The 20,433-nt window shown below is 47.4% G+C and overlaps 1 protein-coding gene across 1 annotated transcript; it reads left to right on the top strand.

Moving 5' to 3' along the window:
- The first annotated feature begins 1,477 nt into the window (after positions 1-1,477).
- On the top strand, positions 1,478-20,307 carry VPS33B (VPS33B late endosome and lysosome associated). The gene is made up of 23 exons (XM_082617714.1): positions 1,478-1,915; positions 4,215-4,295; positions 4,653-4,714; positions 6,141-6,190; positions 6,386-6,453; positions 11,726-11,771; positions 12,845-12,939; positions 13,236-13,340; positions 13,741-13,837; positions 14,062-14,139; positions 14,490-14,563; positions 14,865-14,951; positions 15,115-15,205; positions 15,420-15,494; positions 15,742-15,806; positions 15,928-15,982; positions 17,132-17,178; positions 17,775-17,907; positions 18,529-18,602; positions 19,093-19,194; positions 19,350-19,425; positions 19,528-19,644; positions 19,939-20,307. Exons 1-23 carry the CDS (start codon positions 1,820-1,822, stop codon positions 20,016-20,018), a joined length of 1,854 nt encoding a protein of 617 aa, XP_082473840.1. The 5' UTR covers positions 1,478-1,819; the 3' UTR covers positions 20,019-20,307.
- The last annotated feature ends 126 nt before the right edge of the window (positions 20,308-20,433 follow it).

Raw genomic sequence — 20,433 nt, 5'->3', positions numbered from 1 at the left:
GATCTAAGGGGAGGGGGTGAGAGGAAGCTCAGTAAAAAATACTAAACAAGCTCTTGAAGCCCAGTGTGAGCATAAAAGTTTTGTTTTTTTGCTTAATCTTCTATTATAGAAGTTTTCAAACATTCGAAAGTAGAATATTGTAGTGCAATGAACCCCTGTGTACCATCACCCAGCTTCAACATTTAACAAATGGCCAATCTTTCTTCATTGCCCCACAGCTCCCTTTGGCTTATTTTAAAGCAAATCCAAGACATCATATTATTTCATCTGTAAGTACTTCAGTCTGTGTCTCAGATAGGGGCTCCTTTTTGACATAGACATATAAGCCATTACTATACCTTGAAAGTTTTAGGAATTCCTTATTATCAGCTAATATCCTAATAATATTCTGGTTGATTTCTTTGAATTAGGATCCAAACAAAGTCCACACATTGCAATATTGCATTGTGTTGTTATGTCCCAGAAGTCTTTTATTCTAAAGTAGTTTCCCCTTCCACTTTCTTCTCATTGTCATTTGACAGGTTATTTGACCCATATAATTTTCTGCTTTTTGGACATGGTTGATTTTATCCTTGTGATGTCTTTTATCGTGTTTCCACTACCCTCTGTATTTCCTATGAACTGGTAATTAGATCCTGAGGCTTGATCAGATTTAACATGTGCTTCCCATGCATCTCACCAGGAGATGATGATGTGATGTCATGATTGATTAGTGAGTTCGGGTATTGTCAGCCGGATCTGTCCATTATAATGTCTCTCATAAGCTTTTTATTTTAACAAGGTAAATATAGATCTTTACCATGACCCCTGAAAATTCCCTAATTTTCTTCCCAATTTTCATCCCAAAAGTCAATCACTTTTCTGAAATTTTTCACTATAGTTTTTCCTGTTCGAGAACCTGATATAAATGGCATACAGATGCCACTCTCGTGTCTGGCTTCTTTCATTTATTCAGTTATTTTTATTGTATGAATATGCTACAGTTTATTTACCCATTTTCCCACGAAGGGCATTAATGAGTCAAAACTCCGGTATTGAAAGGTCACAGCTGGCGAGACTTGGCTTCCATTGGCTACTAACGCGTTCCTCTTCTCTCCCCTCACACCTGCCCCGCATCTCCACGCGTCTGGCCTCCCGCAGTTCGGAAGCGAGAGAGCTCCCAGCTTGCAGCTAAATTTGTGGAGTAGATTTGATTGACAGCCCAGATCCTCAGTGATCAATGCTCTCCGGATTCCGAGTTGGTTCCGCCGATTTCACCAAGTTCTGAAAATCGAGCAAGTGCCCAACGCTTGCTTGAGTGAGCTAGGAGAATTGGGTGTACCCTTCAAAGTTAGTTTAAGGTATAATTTTTTTTATCACAGGAACACTCGCTTCTGGTCAGGAATGAAACTGAACCTTGACGCGTTGCCGCTCGTTTTCAAATGTCCCTTCCAGGACGCCGTCCTTTTCCGGGTACGCTGAGCGCTGGGCGAGTGCACGGGACTTCCGGGAGGTCTAGGAAGTCGTCGCTCTCTTTGGCAGGAGGCGGGTATCTCTGCAGGTGTAGACCCAGATCCTGCGGACCGGCAGAGTGGACCGGGAGGGGTGGGGTGGGACAAAGTGGCTGCAGGCCTGAGGCGAGGTTCCCCGAGGCTGCGGCTGTCCGGCCGGGAGGTGGCTCCAGTGTGTCTGAGGAGCGAGGGCCCCTTCGGGGGCTCTTTCGAAGTCCGTGCCCTTACCTGAAGGAGAGCCATCCTGCGCTTACCCTGGGGTGCTGCCGGCCTTCTCAGAGCGGAGGGCGTCCCCCTTCTTCCACCCTGCGGCCCAGGTGACCACTGCCATGGCTTTTCCCCATCGGCCGGATGCCCCAGAGCTGCCTGACTTCTCCATGCTCAAGAGGCTGGCCCGAGACCAGCTCATCTATCTGCTGGAGCAGGTCAGTGCCTGCCACGCTGGGGGCCTTTACTGTATCAACAGCCAGCACTCACTGGATGCATAGTTCTTTCTTACTGAGCTCCCTTGGTCTTGCTCTTGGCCCTTGGCATTGTCCTTGGAGCTTCTGTGGCAGGTCCAAAATGAAGCACTCAGGGAGGAAAACTTGGGACGATCTGGCCAGAGAGTTAATGGAAACCCCCCCCCCCTTTTTTTCATACAGACAAGGGAGACACCACTAGTGCCAGGCATCACTGGGGATGGAAAGATGGTTAAGACAACTTTGTCCTTAGGGTTCTTACGTTCCAGCGGGAGCAGTATGAAACACAAATTACCACACACAGGGTATCGTGTGTGTGATAGCTAGAGTGCCTGAAACAATCATTTCTAGCTGGAGTGATCTAGGAGTTTCAAGGGGCTGGAGTGTGAAGATGAGCATATTTTCCTTGGAGATGGGAGAGGATGTTCCAGGCAGATGGACCGGTAGGAGCAAAGTTGAGGAACCAGGGAAGGACAGGCATGTAATACAGAGAAGAGAGGGATGAGAAGTTACACAATAGGCATTAGGCAGCTACTGAAAATTTTTCCCCAATATGTGACATGAAACAATACTTGAAAATGATTCTCATAGCCATAGTGAAGTTGGATAAATGGGCAAAACAAGAAGGCCAGTGAGGAGACCATAGATCAGACTGAAGTAACAAAGGCCCACACAAAATTAGTGGCAGCAGAAATGAAAAGAATTGATGGGTTTTTTTGAGTCAAAGACTCAAAGACATTGATTGGTCGTAAAGGTTAAGGGAGGAGCAAAGCTGAGTTTGACATTTTTAACTTGAGCTAATAAGAAAGTAATGCTATTACTGTAATTTTAATGGATTACGTATATAGTCTTTTGTTTAATGTTCATATTCCCCACTAGATTGGAAGGTCCTTGAGGACGGGGACATACCTATTTTGTTCAACATGTATACCTAGTGAGTACCTAGCTTAGAGTCAGGCACTTAGCATGTGCTTAATAAATATTTGTTACATGAACATTGAATAGAAATGAGAAAAAAATTAGAAAGAGGAACAGTTTTGGTGGGGGAAGTTGAGTAGTTTGGGTTTGGGTAGGATGAAGTTAAGATGCTAGGAGGAAATACTGCTTGTAACATCAGAAGATAGAAAGGTAGAATTGCAGCTAGGATAAAGATGGGGACTTGGGAGAACCTCAGGGGATGTGGGACCATATTTTATTTCTCTGTAATATGTCCTGTAGTGGTAGCACAATGATTGGCACATGAAACACACCCAACAAATGTCTGAGGAATTGAAAAGAGATGCTAGTTAGAACCACTAGTTCAGGTGAGATCTCCATGAAAGAGAGTAAATGAGACCAAGGATAAAAACTTGTAAATAGAATGACCTGAGGAAGAGCTGCCCACAAGGGTGACTCAACGTGGCCAGAGTGGATTTCTGTGCAGTAATGTCCTCTTCAAACTAACTTCCTCTGACTTAATTCTTATTAATGGGCACTGCTATTCAGGCTTGAAACCTCAGAATCATCTTTGACTCTTCTTCCCTCCTCACACTTAACTAAACCAGTTGCTGAGTCCTGTGGTTATTTCCTTACACCTGACTTTTTTTTTTTTTTTTTTTTTTTTGGCGGTACGCGGGCCTCTCACTGTTGTGGCCTCTCCCGTTGCGGAGCACAGGCTCTGGACGTGCAGGCTCAGCAGCCATGGCTCATGGGCCCAGCCGCTCCGTGGCATGTGGGATCTTCCCGGACCAGGGCACGAACCCGTGTCCCCTGCATCGGCAGGCGGACTCTCAACCACTGCGCCAGCAGGGAAGCCCGAACATAGGTTATTTTTGTAATTAGAAGAAAAATGCCATCTAAAGAGATATTTGGCAGTTAGTTGAGGGGCTGGAGGATACACGGTGCGGTTTTGTTTCGTTTGGCTTCGTTCAGCAGGAAATCGATTGGGTTATCAGGAGACGGAGTGGAAGAGGCAGTGCAGTAGAGGAGCAATGATGTAGAACAAGGTCATAGGCGAGCAGGAGGGTTGAGTGACAAGGACTTAACCTTAGAAAGAAGGTGAAATATCTTTCCACTGGTACAGAAAATGAGAAGACAAAATAGGTGAATATGTAGAGAAATGTCAGCTGTGGATATAGGTAATAAATAAGGTGCTGGGGTAGATGAGGTCTAGTGCCCTTCCAGCTCAGAGACTGTGCTTCTGTTAAATGGATGGCTGGATGAGCTGTCAGCCGAAGGAGCTTGTGTGACCTGAGAGTAACCCAAGATACTGTGTCTCCTTCAGCTTCCAGGAAGAAAGGACTTGTTCATTGAGGCCGATCTCATGAGCCCGTTGGATCGAATCGCTAATGTCTCCATCCTAAAGGTACCTGCCCCTTTCCCCATGTGGATCAGGCCCTTCTTTCCTATTAAAGCAGTTTTTCTTTTGATGAACAGTACATATACTGAAGAGTGACCACCCTTAGAGGGTAAATAGGGAATGGCAGAGTTACGGTGACAAGGGGGGATTGATACTCTTTGTATTGTTTTTGAATTGTTTTATTTTGGGGTTTTCTATTGACAGTTTGAGGAAGGTTCAGTGGGATGGTTGTCAGGGAGGTACTTTGACGGCTAGAATTAGTGTAAATAGGAGGGAGCCCTTCCAGAAGACCCCTGTCATTGTATCAGGCTTTGGGTTTCCAAGCACACTTATGTCCATTGTTATGTTGGATTCTCTCTGTAGCAACATGAAGTAGACAAGCTGTACAAAGTGGAGAACAAGCCAGCCTTCAGCTCCAGTGAACAGTGAGTGTCTGGGAGACTCTGTCTCGGCTCCAAGCTGGAGGAGGTCCCTACACATTTGCCTTTGATCGGTCCTTGGCCGAGATCTGGCACCATGATGTTTGTGACATGGTTCGCTTCCCTCCTCTTTTACAATTTCATCCTTAGGTTATGCTTTAGCCTCTTAATTGGTCTCCCTTTCGGCGGTTCCTCCCTCCCTTGTCCTCTTCTCTCTTTAACCCCATCTACCATCTCTAACCAGATTGATTAATCTTTCAAAAATATTTTCACTGGGCTCTGCTGAAGAACCTTCAAGGCTTCCCTTACTTACCGAGTGAGGTCCTCATTGTTCGTCATAGATTTCAAGGCTGCCTCCAGGGAGGCCTCTCACCCCCTTTCCAGCCTGGCCTCTTTCACGTCCCCACTTTTCAGCTCGCACTTTTGCGTGCTTCCAAGCTCTGCGCACGTACCTCCGTGTTTTTGGCCACTCCACCCACTCTGCCTGAAATTCTCTCCTCTCCTCACTGTTCTTGTGACAAATATCCAGCCTTCAGAATCCAGCCCCCCCCTCCTCCACGCAGCTCTCAGTTGCCATTCCGGGGTGATTTTCTCCTCCTCTGGATTTGCGTGGGGTTCAGTGTTTGTCCTGTTCACCTGGTACACAGTCACATCCTGCCTGTTGTCTGGTGTTTGTTTTTATTTTTAATACTTCTCAATTTAAGTAACGTACATGCTCCCTTAGAGGAGAAAATTCTAGATACATGGAGAATACATCCGTGAACCCCAGTTTGAAGAACACTATTTTATATACTTTCTTGTATTGTTTTTTAACACTTGATTGTTAATATACTCCATACATATGTGCGTCTTATTTTGCCCAATATACTGTAAATTATTTGAGAGCAGGAACTCCTGGGTCCACCATAAGGCCAATAAGTGCCCCCAGCCCACCATGATATACCTGTTTTATCGAGGGGAGTCTTGTGTGTGTGTGTGTGTGTGTGTGTGTGTGTTTAAACTCTTAATTATATACTCATATTTTAAAAAAAATTTTATTTATTTATTTGTTTGGTTGCACCAGGTCTTAGTTGCGGGAGGCGGGCTCCTTAGTTGCAGCAGGCGGGCTCCTTAGCTGCGGCTCCAGGACTCCTTAGTTGTGGCATGCTAACTCTTAGTTGCAGCATGCACGTGGGATCTAGTTCCCTGACCAGGGATTGAACCTGGGCCCCCTGCATTGGGAGTGCAGAGTCTTATCCACTGCGCCACCAGGGAAGTCCTGGGTCTTGTGTGTTTGGTATGTCATGAGCCAAAAGAGCTGGCAGGGCTTTGGCTGGGGTGAGAACTGTAGCAAATGGTGAAAGAGTTGGCATTGTTTAAGTTTCTTCTAAGCTGCTATCACCAACTTCATGATTTTTCTTCACTAAGTTTTTTTCCCCCTTCTCTCCCATAGATTGTGCTTCTTGGTCAGACCTCGCATCAAGAATATGCGGTACATTGCCAGTGAGTGTGCCATGGTGTTCATTATAACTAAGACCTGGGAAAGGGTGGGAAGATCTAAAGACCTTGACCATAAGAACCCTTTAATAAGAAAAGAATTGTTTGGGTAGGCCATACTCCTCGTGGAGGCTCTCTGCTTCCTTGCTTCTAGTCTAACAAAGGTCCATGGCTTTCGAGTTGCATCCTTTCTGTCTGTAGATCTTGTCAATGCTGACAAAATGGCTGGCCGAACTCGGAAATACAAAGTGATCTTCAGTCCTCAGAAGGTGAGTTTGGACCCTGGTGGAAATGACATAGGGTAGAACAGGATTCGGGACTAGGAAGGGGTAAGGGGCCAACACTATATAGCTGTATCTCCCTCAAAGCAAATTATAGGTGACTGAGCAAAATACCTGTCACTGTCTTTTTATTAAGGTAGCAGAGAGTCTGTCATCAAATTGCCCTGAATATAGATTGTACAGTTGTGAGAGGTGTCCTCTACATAGATTTCTTTAAGTGAAAATATTGACATTTTTGAAGTAGAGCCTGCTATGTATCCCTTCTAACACCAGTTCCTATATAGTAATGGTGCACAATGTTATGGCTTTTCAATGACTTTCTCCCTATATCCCTTTAATAACAAACACAATAAATCTTCACCCCCCACCCCATGCTCATCGAAGGCATGTGGCTGGGCTGCCCTTGGGTTATCAGAACCATACCAGTGTACTTTGGAAGAGGTTTTTCTTACACAGCGTGCAGTAAACTGGTCTCTAAGCTTGGAGCAGCTGAGGGAACTGAAGCCCACAGTCACATAGTGAATTAGCATAGCCAGGCCAGGTTTCTTCCATCTTTACCTCAATAACTGCAGTAAGTGTTAGGTGATCTGTCATAGTATCTCCATTTCTCGATTCCATCAAACTCCCCTGTCATCCCCACATCAACGGGGTGCATTGTAGGTACATCCCCAACCTGATTGATTGGGAGGAATGATGTACCAGGTCTATACATTGCCCGTCGTAGGACTATACAGTTATACCAAGTAGTGCATGCCACACTTAGAGCAGGTAGAAATTAAAGTTGAAAGGACAGGGATTTATTCCTTTGCAATTTTCCCAAGGAAATTCTAAAGAAAATAGAAGCAGTAGGTAAGACTAAAGACACTGAAGCCAAACTGTCTGGCTGTGAATCCATGCTTTAGCACCTATTACCTGTGTGATCTTGGATAAGTTACTTAACTGCTCTGTGTCTCAGTTTTCTCATCTATAACATGGAGTTGATAATAGTACTTATCTCTTTTAAGTGAGATGACTTTCAGTTTCTGTTAAGAAGTCTAGAGGAATCATAGGCTTATATTGTTTTCTCATCATTTAAAAGGAATAAGAGGAAAGAACCAATGATCTTCCTTTGAAGATCATTTGAAGATTGATAGCACAGTCTTACAGCTATTAATCCTCTTTAGGAATACAAATATATCAAGTGTAGCATTATTACCAGGGCAAGAAAATTATTGAGTAAAATAACAGATCAGAATTAGAGGTTACTTTTGAATGTTATTAAAGGAGCTATAGCAGTAATCTCTAGTTTTTGGAGTCTTACAAAACCCTTTTTTTCAAATTATACTTCCAAGGACAGATTTGTTTAAACAGGGAATAGAACAAGTTGGTAACAGTTTCAAATAATGCTACAAGCCTCCATATCACACAGAAAAAAGAAAATGATATTTTAATGAATTTTTTTCTTTCTAACACCCTATCTAATCAAAGTTTTTGACCTAATTTTCCATTACAGGACAGTGTCTTCCTTAGTTGCTGTAGGGAAGAGGAATTTTCTCTCTCTTCCTGAGACTCCCTTTGTTAATTATGAAGATTGGATGTTTTCAAACTGGGCTATGGAGTTCCATTAGTTAGCATTAAAAGTAGCCCTGTAGGGACTTCCCTGGTGGCACAGTGGTTAAGAATCCACCTGCCAATGCAGGGGACACGGGTTCAAGCCCTGGTTCAGGTAGATCCCACATGCTGCGGAGCAGCTAAGCCCGTGCACCACAACTACTGAGCCTGTGCTCTAGAGCCTGTGAGCCACAACTACTGAGCCCACGTGATACAGCTACTGAAGCCCAAGCGCCTAGAGCCCATGCTCCACAACAAGAGAAGCCACCACAATGAGAAGCCCGCGCACCGCAACGAAGAGTAGCCACTGCTCTCCACAACTAGAGAAAGCCTGCGCACAGCAACGAAGACCCAACACAGCCAAAAATAAATTAATAAAATTAATTACTTAATTAAAAAAAAAAGTAGCCCTGTAGGATTTCAGTTTTACTGACATAAATGAATGAGGGATGAATAGGACTCTTCTGTGTAACCATAAAGTAAGGAGCACATAGCATTAATCTTCCACACCTCGTAGAATTATGAGGATCAAGAGAGGTAATGCTTTTATTTATTTACTCTTCAATTTTTTTTTTTTTTTTTTTTTTTTGGCTGCATTGAGTCTTCGTTGCTCCACGCTGGCTTTCTCTAGTTACGGTGAGCGGGGGCTACTCTTCATTTCAGCACTAGGGCTTCTCATTGTGGTGGCTTTTCGTTGCGGAGCACAGGCTCTAGGCGTGCGGGCTTCAGTAGTTGCGGCACGCAGGTTCAGTAGTTGCGGCACACAGGTTCAGTAGTTGTGGCTCTCGGGCTCTAGAGCGCAGGCTCAGTAGTTGTGGCACACAGGCTTAGTTGCTCCATGGCATGTGGGATCTTCTTGGACCAGGGATTGAACCCGTGTCCCTTGCATTGGCAGGCGGATTCTTAACCACTGTGCCACCAGGGAAGTCCCTTTTTAAAAATAATGTTTATTTATTTATTTGGCTGCTCTGGGTCTTAGTTGCAGCGTGCAGGATCTTTAGTTGCGGCCTGTGAGGTCTTAGTTGGGGCATGCATGTAGGATCCAGTTCCCCAACCAGGGCTCGAACCCGGGCCTCCTGCATTGGGAGCACAGCGTCTCAACCACTGGACCTCCAGGGAAGTCCCGATGGCACAGTCTTACAGCTATTTATCCTGTTTAGGAATACAAATATATCAAGTATAACATTATTACTAGGGCAAGAAAATTATTGAGTAAAATAACCAATCAAAATTACAGGATACTTTTGAATGTTATTAAAAGAGCTATAGCAGTAATTTCTAGTTTTTGGAGTCTTACAAGAACCTTTTTTTCAAATTATACTTCCAAGGACAGACTTGTTTAAACAGGGACTAGAACAAGTTAGTAACAGTTTCAAATAATGCTACAAGCCTCCATATCACACAGAAAAAGAAAACTGATATTTTTATGAATTTTTTCTTTCTAACACCCTATCTGATCAAATTCTTTGACCTAATTTTCCATCATAGGATGATGTCTTCCTTAGTAGCTGTAGGGAAGAGGAAATCTGTCTCTCTTCCTGAGACTCACTTTGTTAACTATGAAGATTGGCAGTTTTCAAACTGGGCTATGGAATTCAATTAGTTAGCATTAAAAGTAGGTCCATAGGGACTTCCCTGGTGGTCCAGTGGTTAAGACTCCTTGCTTCCCCTGCAGGGAACACAGGTTAAATCCCTGGTCAGGGAACTAAGATCCCACATGCTGCATGCCGCGTGGCGTGGACAAAAAAAAGGCCTATAGGATTTCAGTTTTACTGACATAAATGAATGAGGGATGGATAGGACTCTTCTTTTTTTTTTTTTTTTTGCGGTATGCGGGCCTCTCACTGTTGTGGCCTCTCCCGTTGCGGAGCACAGGCTCCGGACGCGCAGGCCCAGCGGCCATGGCTCACGGGCCCAGCCGCTCCGCGGCATATGGGGGGATCCTCCCAGACTGGGGCATGAACCCGTATCCCCTGCATCGGCAGGCGGACTCTCAACCACTGCGCCACCAGGGAGGCCCAGGACTCTTCTGTATAACTGTAAAATAAGGCGAACCTAGCATTAATCTTCCACACCTCATAGAGTAATTATGAGGATCAAGAGAGGTAATGCTTTTAAAACACTGACAACAATGCCTAGTACATGTGAAACAAATAACACACATCCACGATTATTATTGTCATCATCATTATCAGACAGAAGTGCCCTCAACTTTCTTCCTCATTACCTCCAAATATTTCACCCTTTTCCCACCTGTCTCAAAGGAGCATGAGGGAATTCCCTGGTGGTTCAGTGGTTAGCACTCTGCGCTTTCACTGACAAGGGTGTGGGTTCAATCCCTGGTTGGGGAACTAAGATCCCCACAAGCCATGCAGCATGGCCAAAAAAACATAAAATAAAAAATAAATAATTTACAAAAAATAAAAAAGGAGGACGAGACACTGGCCTTTCCCCATCTAAGCGGAGGCTCACCTGTGTTCTTGGCCCCATCCCTGCCTGCTTTCTCCACTCTCTTGCTTCATCAAGTAGACTCTTTTATATCTTCAACCATATCTATCCCTTCTAAACAGTTCTCTCTCCTCATCTCTTGTCCCTGACAGCGACTCTCCCTTAATTTGTGGCCAGACTGAAGAATTATCTGCTGCCACTGCTTCTGCTTCCCCACATCCACCTTCACCTTTTTTTTTTTTTTTTGCGGTATGCAGGCCTCTCACTGTTGTGGCCTCTCCCGTTGCGGAGCATGGGCTCCGGATGCGCAGGCTCAGCGGCCATGACTCACGGGCCCAGCCGCTCCGCGGCATGTGGGATCTTCCCGGACCAGGGCACGAACCCGTGTCTCCTGCATCGGCAGGTGGACTCTCAACCACTGCGCCACCAGGGAAGACCCCACCTTCACTTTTTAATCTAGTTGCCTAAGATCTCCGTTGTCAAATCCAGTGATGTCTATGTCATGCTCTTCCTACTTAACTTCTCTGGCATTTGAGACTGTTGCCCATTCTTCCTTGAAACTCTGCCTTTAGAGGTGCTATTTAGGGGTGCTGTTTTCTCCTAGTCTCACCTCTCTATGTATTCTTTCTCGGTCTTCTCTGCCCGGTCTTGGACTGTGCACCCTTTTAATTTTGGTTCCATAGAGTCCTGTCCTAAGCTGTCCTCTCTCTGTGTGTTCTTTTGGACAAGCTATCCACTTTAAATGCAGTGTATGTGCCTTTAACCCCCAAGGCTGTCTGTCCAGACCTCCCTCGGTGTCTGCAGAGGTCCCATGGACATGTCCTAACCAGAACTCCATCCCTGCTCTCTCCACACCAGTGCTTTTTACCTCCACCTGTTCCTCCTCCTCTGTTTCTGTAGCACTGTCACGCCCGGCTTCCCGTCTCTGCCTGCAGAGACCCACCCTTCCATGACAGCTGAATACCTTCTCCTTTGTAAAGCTTTTCCAGTCAATCAGGGAGAAAAAAGCAATTGACTTAATAAATGAATGAAATGGCTGAAAAGGAAACAAAGCGTTGGGCCAGTGATTCCAGTGGTCCTTTCTAGATCTAAGAGTCTGGGTTCTCTTGTCTTTTTCATTGGGTTCAATAAGTATGGTCCTCATCAGTGATCACAGAGGAACTCCAGAGAAATGGAAAGAATGGAGGAGGGGGTTACTAATAAGCTTCCCTTTCTCTTTCAGTTTTATGCATGCGAGATGGTGCTTGAGGAAGAGGGCATCTATGGAGGTGAGAGGAGACGGATATGAGTGGAAAGGGGGAGGACGTGTGGAAGAAGGCCGTGATGGTTGTTCCCCGTCCCCATCTCCTCCTTTTCCCTGCCTCATTCCTGTTGGCCTAGCAGGAGGAGAGGGTCCTGAGAATGGGAAGGAAGACCCCAAATTAGAATACTAGTGGGGCTATGGTTGAAAATCACTGATGCTGTCTTCTTACCTCCCAAGACTCCCACAAGCAAAACTCGTGCCTTCCCTCCTGTGTGTATTCCTCACTCCATCCTCCGTGCAACACAAACCTGGTCACCGTCCTCCCTACTGGAAATCCTGCAGTGGCTCAGAATAAAGCCCAGGATCCTCAGCACGGCCTCCTGCGCCTCTACAGTCTGGCCCCTTCCTGGCCCTTTAGCCTCATCACGTGCCACTCCTCTCTCCTGACTCACTACCCTCCAGCCATGGGGACTTCACACACCTGTTCTTGTTGCCTAGAATATTCCTCACCCTACAGCTTTTTGCCCACCCAAATCATCCTCAAATTCTAAGCCAAATGTCTCTTCTTTAGGGAAGTCTTTCCTGTACCTGTAGTTGAGGTTAGATCCCTGAAATATTTGTGCTCATAGGTTGCTGTTTTACTTCTTTGGAGCATATAACTGTAGTTAAATTTGTCTGGTGTGTAGTCTCTCACTACCTTGTCAGCTCCAGAAGTCAGGAGCATGTCCATTCTGTTTACCACCATGTCCCCAGTATTTAGCCTAGCACCGTACATATGTGGCTCTCCGTCAGTATTTGTCCAGTGTTGCATAAATGAAGGAGTGTTTCATCAGCACTTTTGGTCGGCACTCTAATGAAAACACACCACTGATCCCACTGTATTACAGGCTGTTACGTACATGTCTCCTTTCCTTATCAGCCTGTAAGCCCCTTCCGGGCAGAGACTGTATCTTATTCATCTCTGAGCATCCCATGCTCAGTGCAGTACCTGGCGTGTGGCAGGCACTCAGGAGTTTTTGCATGGCTGTAGTGGAGCTTCCCTCTTAATGTGGAGCCACGTGCCTTCGGCAGGGAGGCTGATGCTCTCTGTACCCACAGATGTGAGCTGTGACGAATGGGCCTTCTCTTTGTTGCCTCTTGATGTGGATCTGTTGAGCATGGAACTACCAGAATTTTTCAGGGACTACTTCCTGGTAAATGCAGGGCCCTTGAGTCTTGGCATCAAGGAGTCGGGACAGTCATGGGGTCCTGTGGGCTAGAAATATGGAGTCAACCTTCATCCAACTCATAAGTTATCATGAGTGATAGTAATTTGGAGACGAATACCACTGCTTGAGGTTCATGGGGCTTCCTTTGGGGCCAATGAAAATGGACTTTTGCAAGCATTGCCCAGACCCTGCCTTTCTGCTCAGGGCTTCTAGGCCTATCCACTTTCCAGATGGATCTGTCGGGTTGATCCATATCTTTGTGGCCCATGTGGTCCCTGCAGGAAGGAGATCAGTGTTGGATCAACACTGTGGCACAGGCCTTGCACCTCCTCAGCACGCTCTATGGACCCTTCCCTAACTGCTATGGAATTGGCAGGTGTGCTAAGGTGAGCAGTTCTGTGTCCTGATAGCCCCTATTCACTTGTTTTCTAACCACCAAGGATTGTTCATGGGCATCTGGGATGTGAGCTGTATTCTTTACCTTGCTTTCATTGCTCCAGAGTAGGTCCCCAGAGGGGAGAACTTGTGTAGCTAACAGAATGGCAAGAACCCAGGACCTCTGGGTAGCATCCCTAAATCTTTGTGGGCAGAAAGATTCCTTCACTGGTGTGGGGCAGGATGGGGAGGGCTAGGAACAGGTGGGAGTAGAAGAGGTAATATTGTTAATAATTAGCTCCTCTCTTGGGGTCAAGGAGAAGGATCACATGGAAAGGGGTTGGGTTCTGTAGGCGTGGGGCTGCACAAGGGACCTGGACATAAGATTGCAAATGTCTTGGGCCCTGGCAGATGTCACATGAATTGTGGAGGAAACTGGAAGAGGAGGAGGATGGTGAAACCAAGGGCCGAAGGCCAGAGATTGGACATGTGTTTCTCCTGGACAGAGGTGAAGTATGCTCAGCACTCCTCTCGTCTCTCGACCCTAGAAGATACGGGAATATGGGAAACATGGTGGCACAGCTGGGATCCTCAAGTTGAGGCTGTGAGTGCCAGCTTTGACTGGGGGCGTGGGCACTTGGGCCCCATGGAAGGCACTTGAGCGGATACTGAGCAAACTGGGTGGGAGGCTGCATCGGGGAAGACCCTCACGGTCGGGGATCTCGGTTTCAGACGTGGACTTTGTGACGGCACTTTGCTCCCAGGTGGTTTACGAGGGCCTGGTGGATGACACCTTCCGCGTCAAGTGTGGTAAGTGGCATCTCGGCGAGACGGAGGGGTCCTCATCTCCTGGGGCTTCCCACGGTGAGGGTGCAGGACTTGTGGGAGAGACCCAGGCTTGGAGTGAACTGCTGCCTTCCAAATAGTTTGGGGGAACGTTTAAATCTTTTTTTTTTTTTTTTTTGGCGACACTCCGTGGCTTGTGGGATCTTAGTTCCCTGACCAGGGATGGAACCTGGGCCCCTGGCATTGGAAGCTCAGAGTCCTAACCACTGGACCACCAGGGAAATCCCTGGGGGACCTTTAATGGCAGTTCCGGAAAGGGAGGGGAAGGAGGGACTCATCAGAGATCCTCGTAGCTGTTTCCTCTGCTCTCAAAGGGAGTGTTGACTTTGGCCCAGAAGTCACATCCTCTGACAAGAGTCTGAAGGTGCTGCTCAACGCCGAGGACAAGGTGAGCACATGGGTGGCAGCAGAGGATCTCCCCAGGGCCACTGCCACCATGAGGCTGCGGGCCCCGGCTCTGGGGGGAGAGGCCGAGTGCCCAGGAGAGAGGGACACCTTGCCAGTTAAGAGCACAGCCCAGAGCACATAGCAGGGATTTGACATGTCCTTACTGATACCAGCTCAGCTTTCTTTGTACTTCTTCTAGAATAGCTGAGCCCTCTCCCTGTGCTGTTGTTACCCTGATGAGGCAGGAAGGAACGAGGTATGCGTCTGCATAGTAATTTGTTCCTGTCTTATTCCCCTTGCAGGTGTTTAATGAGATTCGTAACGAGCACTTCTCCAATGTCTTTGGCTTCTTGAGCCAGAAGGCCCGGAACCTGCAGGCCCAGTATGACGTGAGGCTCCCAGCCCGGGTCCTCCGTCTGTTTCCTCAGTGACTCCCCAGGCTGCTGCCCTTTGGCTCCCCTTCTGATGCTACAGTGGGTGGGAACTGAGGGAGGGTAGTGTTTGCTCACATCTGAGGGCAGAGGGGCTGACCTCATGGGAATGTCCCCACAGCGCCGGAGAGGCATGGACATCAAGCAGATGAAGAACTTCGTGTCCCAGGAGCTCAAGGGACTGAAGCAGGAGCACCGCCTGCTGAGTCTCCGTAGGTTTCAGTTTGAGGGTAGGGCAAGGGGAACCCTGCAGAGGAGATCTGGGAGGACATCCCTGTTCATTTGGAAAATAGTGCTCTTCTTTGGTCTAAAGTGGAAAGAAATGCTCCTGCACTTTGCCTTAAGAGGTCCTTATTCTTCTGGACAATAAAGAGACATTCTTCCAGAACCAGGAGTATGTCAGCTCCCCTTTTGTCCTGTCTGCAGATATCGGGGCCTGTGAATCCATCATGAAGAAGAAAACCAAGCAGGACTTCCAGGAGCTCATCAAGACTGAGCATGGTGACTTGGCTACTTCTCCTGCTTCTGCTTCCCTGGCTCCCAGCCCCAGCCCTCCCTGAAAAGATGCTCTCTGGCTCTTTCCAGCTGACACTGGCTGTGTGGAATGTTGGTTCCTGTTAGAAGCCCTGGGGCCCCCTTAACCCACCCCAAGGATGAAGAAAGAGATGGGGGAACAGACGCCCATTAGCATAGATGGCAACAGCTGAGCCGCTCCCCCAGTAACAGGCTCTCCTCTGATTATTTGCAGCGCTGCTGGAGGGCTTCAGCATCCGTGAGAGCACCAACTACATTGAAGAGCACATAGACCGGCAGGTGAGGCGGGAAGGGGGGAGATATCGGGAACAGCGTTTAGAGGTGGGGCTCAAGCGGAAGCAAGAGGAGAGAGCGTGTGTTATGAAACTTGAATTCTCCTTGACTCTGTCTTCCTGTGCAGGTGTCACCCATAGAAAGCCTTCGCCTCATGTGCCTTTTGTCCATCACTGAGAATGGTGAGCCCCAGGGACCAAAGACGCCAGATTGAAAAGCTGTAACTTAGGGATAATCTTGTGGATTCTTTCCCCTGTAAAATAAAGCAGCTTTTGTTTTGGGTGAAACATCCCCAGGTCATAAGGTAATTTATTGTTCCAGCCCTAAACAGGACCACATCCACCCTCCCCAACGCCCCCGGCACACAGCCTGTCCCATCGTAGGACTGCAGAGAGGTAGAGCTGAACGGCATTTCTCTCATCATTCCATCTGGCCTCCTACCCGCAACAAGATTTCATAATCAAGATACAGTCCAGGAAAAACCAATTTCATAAACATTATAAAAGCTCAGATTCTGAAACCTTTCATGGCAACTTGTTATGAGTGTTGAAGTCTTCCAGTTGGCAAATATTCTTTTTTTTTTTTTTTTTTTTTGCGGTACGCGGGCCTCTCACTGTTGTGGGCTCTCCTGTTGCGGAGCACAGGCTCCGGACGCGCAGGCTCAGCTGCCGTGGCTCACAGGCCCAGCCGCTCCGCGGCATGTGGGATCTTCCCAGACCGGGATACGAACCTGTGTCCCCTGCATCGGCAGGCGGACTCTCAACCACTGCGCCACCAGGGAAGCCCGGCAAATATTCTTTAAGGTTGCTTTCTACCCAAAGACGTTACTTGCTTATTCTAAATCCCCTTCATTGTAGTTGGAAGTCCATTTCTTCTTACCTCTGTGGAGAAAAACATCTAAGACTGCACTTTGGGAACTCATTAGAACACTTTTCCTATTCCCCACTAGCTGTTGAGCAGTTCCCCAGAAAACTGGCCCATAGCCAGGGAGAAATGCACTGGAAGGCCCTTGTCCTCCCTCCTGCCGCATCCCACCCCCCACTACGGATTAGATTAGCTTTCGTTTTGGTGTCCCTTCCTCGGGGCTCTTCCTTGGAACTCACAGATCCAGGCTATATCTTTCAAAAAGCAAGCTTAAATGTAGGAGTCAATTTAGAATCAACTGCATAAGATGCAAGGTTAACGTTATGCACTGACTCCTTCCTTCTGACTAGGTTTTTTTTTTTTTTGGTGGGGGGACGAGGGTTGGTTTGTTGGTTGGTTGGTTGGTTTGTATGTACACTTTAGGGCACCTCAACTGGCTCATGAACCTTTCTCTTCCTTACCCTCAGGTTTGATCCCCAAGGATTACCGATCCCTGAAAACCCAGTATCTGCAGGTAAGGCCAGGAGACTGTGTTCTTGAGGGAACTTGGTGGAGGGAGGTCATTGGACATTTTCGAAAGAGGCAAAAGAAGAAACAGTCCCTTTCCTGTCCCCATCACCCTCCTGTTCCCATGTGGCCTCCCTCTCAGAGGTTGTGGGGATGGTCACCTTTCAGCACACAGAGACCCTTCCCACTACCCTTGTTTCACTCTCCTCCCCTCTTATGTGGCCAGTGCGGGGGGAATTTGAACAATTCAGCTGTTGGACCCAGTGATGAGTTCTTACTCCTGGATTCTCTCTCCCTTTATTTAGCACCTTGCGAGGCGTCAATACACCTTTCCTTCCAGATCCTTCTCAAGTCCTACCTCCTCTGTGAAGCCTTCCCCACCTCCTTACATCGATAGCTTTCTGTGCTCTTTAATTGTTCCATGCTGCTTTTATTCTTTGTTTGGCATTTGGTGATTTCTGATATGAAAATCTTCCCCACAAACAAGTGTGCACTGTTCAGGACACAGAGTGCAAAATCCTCCTCTCCCCCACCTCCATATCACCTAACAGTGCTAGGCCCTTGGTGGACGCTGGGTAGAGAGCTGAATTGCATTTTCTTCAGAGCTATGGCCCCGAGCACCTGCTAACCTTCTCCAATCTGCGGCGAGCTGGGCTCCTAACGGAGCAGGCCCCGGGGGACACCCTCACAGCTGTGGAGAGTAAAGTGAGCAAGCTGGTGACGGACAAGGCTGCAGGTGAGCAGGGAGTGCAGGTAACCCCTTTCACCCTCCTCGGCTGTTGTTGCCTCTTCTCTCAATAGGCAGAGCACCCTGGTGGGGAGAGAATGAGCTGGGGAAGGAGAAAGTGATTCCTTACTGTTACTGTCCTTACTGCCACTACTTCTGCTTGTAAGAGCAGCTTCCAGTTACTGAACACTGACATGCTAAGCCTTTTAGATACACTTTCTCATTTAATCCTCACAAAGTTTCTATGTGGTAAGTTTTATTATCTCCATTTTACACATGAGGAAACCGAGGCTTAGGGAGGTTAAGTGACTTCTTCAGGGCCCCTTAGTAAGTCAGATTTAACTCCAAAGGCCGTACACTTAACCAGTAAACTAGGATCACCCTGTAGATTGCATTTAGTAGAGGGCTGGTACCCTGTAGGAGGAGGAAGACTGCGGGTGGGAGAAGGGTGGTGATTGTCTTAATCAGTTCCAGGGAACTGTAGGTGAATGGCTTCGAGGGGGATCCTCAGATGTGATAGGTCCTGCTATTTGAGAAGAGGGGGTCCTGTCATTTCCTGAGTGGTATCACCTGCGGCAGCATCCTTAATCCATAAACCTTAGATGAAACCAGCGCAGATTTCTTTCCCAGGAAAGATTACTGATGCCTTCAGTTCTCTGGCCAAGAGGAGCAATTTCCGCGCCATCAGCAAGAAGCTGAATTTGGTATGTAGAGCAGGGTGGACAGGGGAGGCAGTGGGGTCAGTCTTTTGTGAAGTACTTTGAACCCACAAAAACCTGTCATTTTGTTTTTATAAAGATCCTTTTGTGTGGTAGCATTATAGCATGAGCTTAATATTGAGACAAGGCACAAAGTTTCATTCATTTAATAAACATGTAACTCACACCTACCAATGTCAGAGAATACACTAAGTGCTGCTTCAGTGACAGTCATGTCCCATGTCGCTGAAGGGTCAGAAGGGGTCCCTCTTTCCAGCAAGCATGGAAACTCATTCAAGAGAATCAGCAGGCACTGAACAGCTTTCATCTTTGGTTATGGATTCTTTTTTTTTTTTTTTTCCTCCAAGGCTATTGCTGGTTCTCACTTCAGTTGAAGTAAGAACTGTTCTTAGGGGTATGCCACTTTTCTCTGACCCTGTAAAGGACTGGAGGGCTGAGTGGTCACTTGCCTCATACAGTCCCCTTTGCCCTCTAGATCCCACGTGTGGATGGCGAATATGATCTGAAAGTGCCACGTGACATGGCATATGTGTTCAGTGGTGCTTACGTGCCCCTCAGCTGCCGAATCATCGAGCAGGTGAGAACGAGTGGCTTGCTCCTGTTCATATTTCATGCTCTCTGCTTTCTCTTAGTCCCTGGCCTGGCCCAACTTTTAACTTACCTGAGGGACTAGCAAGAAATGTAACAGTCTGGCTGCTGCTAGACTTGAAACTAGCGCTTGTGCCTTCCCAGGTGCTAGAGCGGCAAAGCTGGCAGGGCCTGGACGAAGTGGTGCGGCTTCTCAACTGCAGTGAGCTGGCATTCACAGGTGCGTGGCCTTGCCCAGTGGGGGCGGGGTGAAATGAGAGGAGGGCTGGATGCATCATCCAGTAGTGCCGGTGAAGAGCTGAGTCTGGTCTGGTCTTCGCAGACATGACGAAGGAAGACAAGGCTTCCAGTGAGTCCCTGCGCCTCATCTTGGTGGTGTTCTTGGGTGGTTGCACATTCTCTGAGATCTCAGCCCTCCGGTTCCTGGGCAGAGAGAAAGGTGAGATCAGGCTTCCGCGGGATCTGGGGGACAAAGGGCAGCCCTCAGGAAGGCTTCTTTACTGGCCTCTGGGTACCACTTGCTGCCATCTTGCTGTGGGCTGAATAGCAGGAAGCCCAGTTCCACCAAGCATGGCAAGTTGCTGTGCCCAGGAGCATGGCACTGACCCATCTATGACTATAAACTGGTGCTCTGACCCAGCCAGGGCCGTGGAACTGGAGGGGCTTGACATGGCTGGTGTTAGGGGATTAAATCTGCTCTCAGTCATGTATGGTGGTGCTTTTGACTCCTTAGGGTACAGGTTCATTTTTCTGACGACAGCAGTCACCAACAGCGCTCGCCTTATGGAGGCCATGAGTGAGGTGAAAGCCTGAACTTTTCCCGGCCAGTGTTGATGTCTTCCCTGGACATGTTCCTCAGTGGGATGCAGGAGTTTGAATCCCAGCTGCTAATAAAATGTCTACCAACTATGCTCCTAAGAGCCGGGGAGCAGGGAACTTATTTGGATTTAGAGAACATATCTGAGGAGAGAGTTCACTTCCTGCCCCCAGGATATTTCTTTTTTGTTGATGAAGTACAGCCCATGCTGATGAGATAAGGAGGAAGAGGATCTTTTGCTAAATCCTGTTTGAGTATCATTGTAAATAAAGCCTCTACTCTCAATGTATCAGTATTATGTTTAGTTCTAGACAGGCACTTCCATGTTTACTGGTGAAGCAGAGGGGGCTTTACATAGGGGCTTTGTGGACTCTACGGCCTGGACTGGGTAGTAGCTCTGGGCCTGGTCTG

The sequence above is a fragment of the Mesoplodon mirus genome (genome assembly GCF_964341445.2).
Source record: "Mesoplodon mirus genome assembly, chromosome: 4".
NCBI classification, from domain to species: Eukaryota; Metazoa; Chordata; class Mammalia; order Artiodactyla; family Ziphiidae; genus Mesoplodon; species Mesoplodon mirus.
The sequence above is the reverse complement of the archived record's forward strand: the minus strand, read 5'-3'. Positions and strand labels throughout refer to the sequence as shown.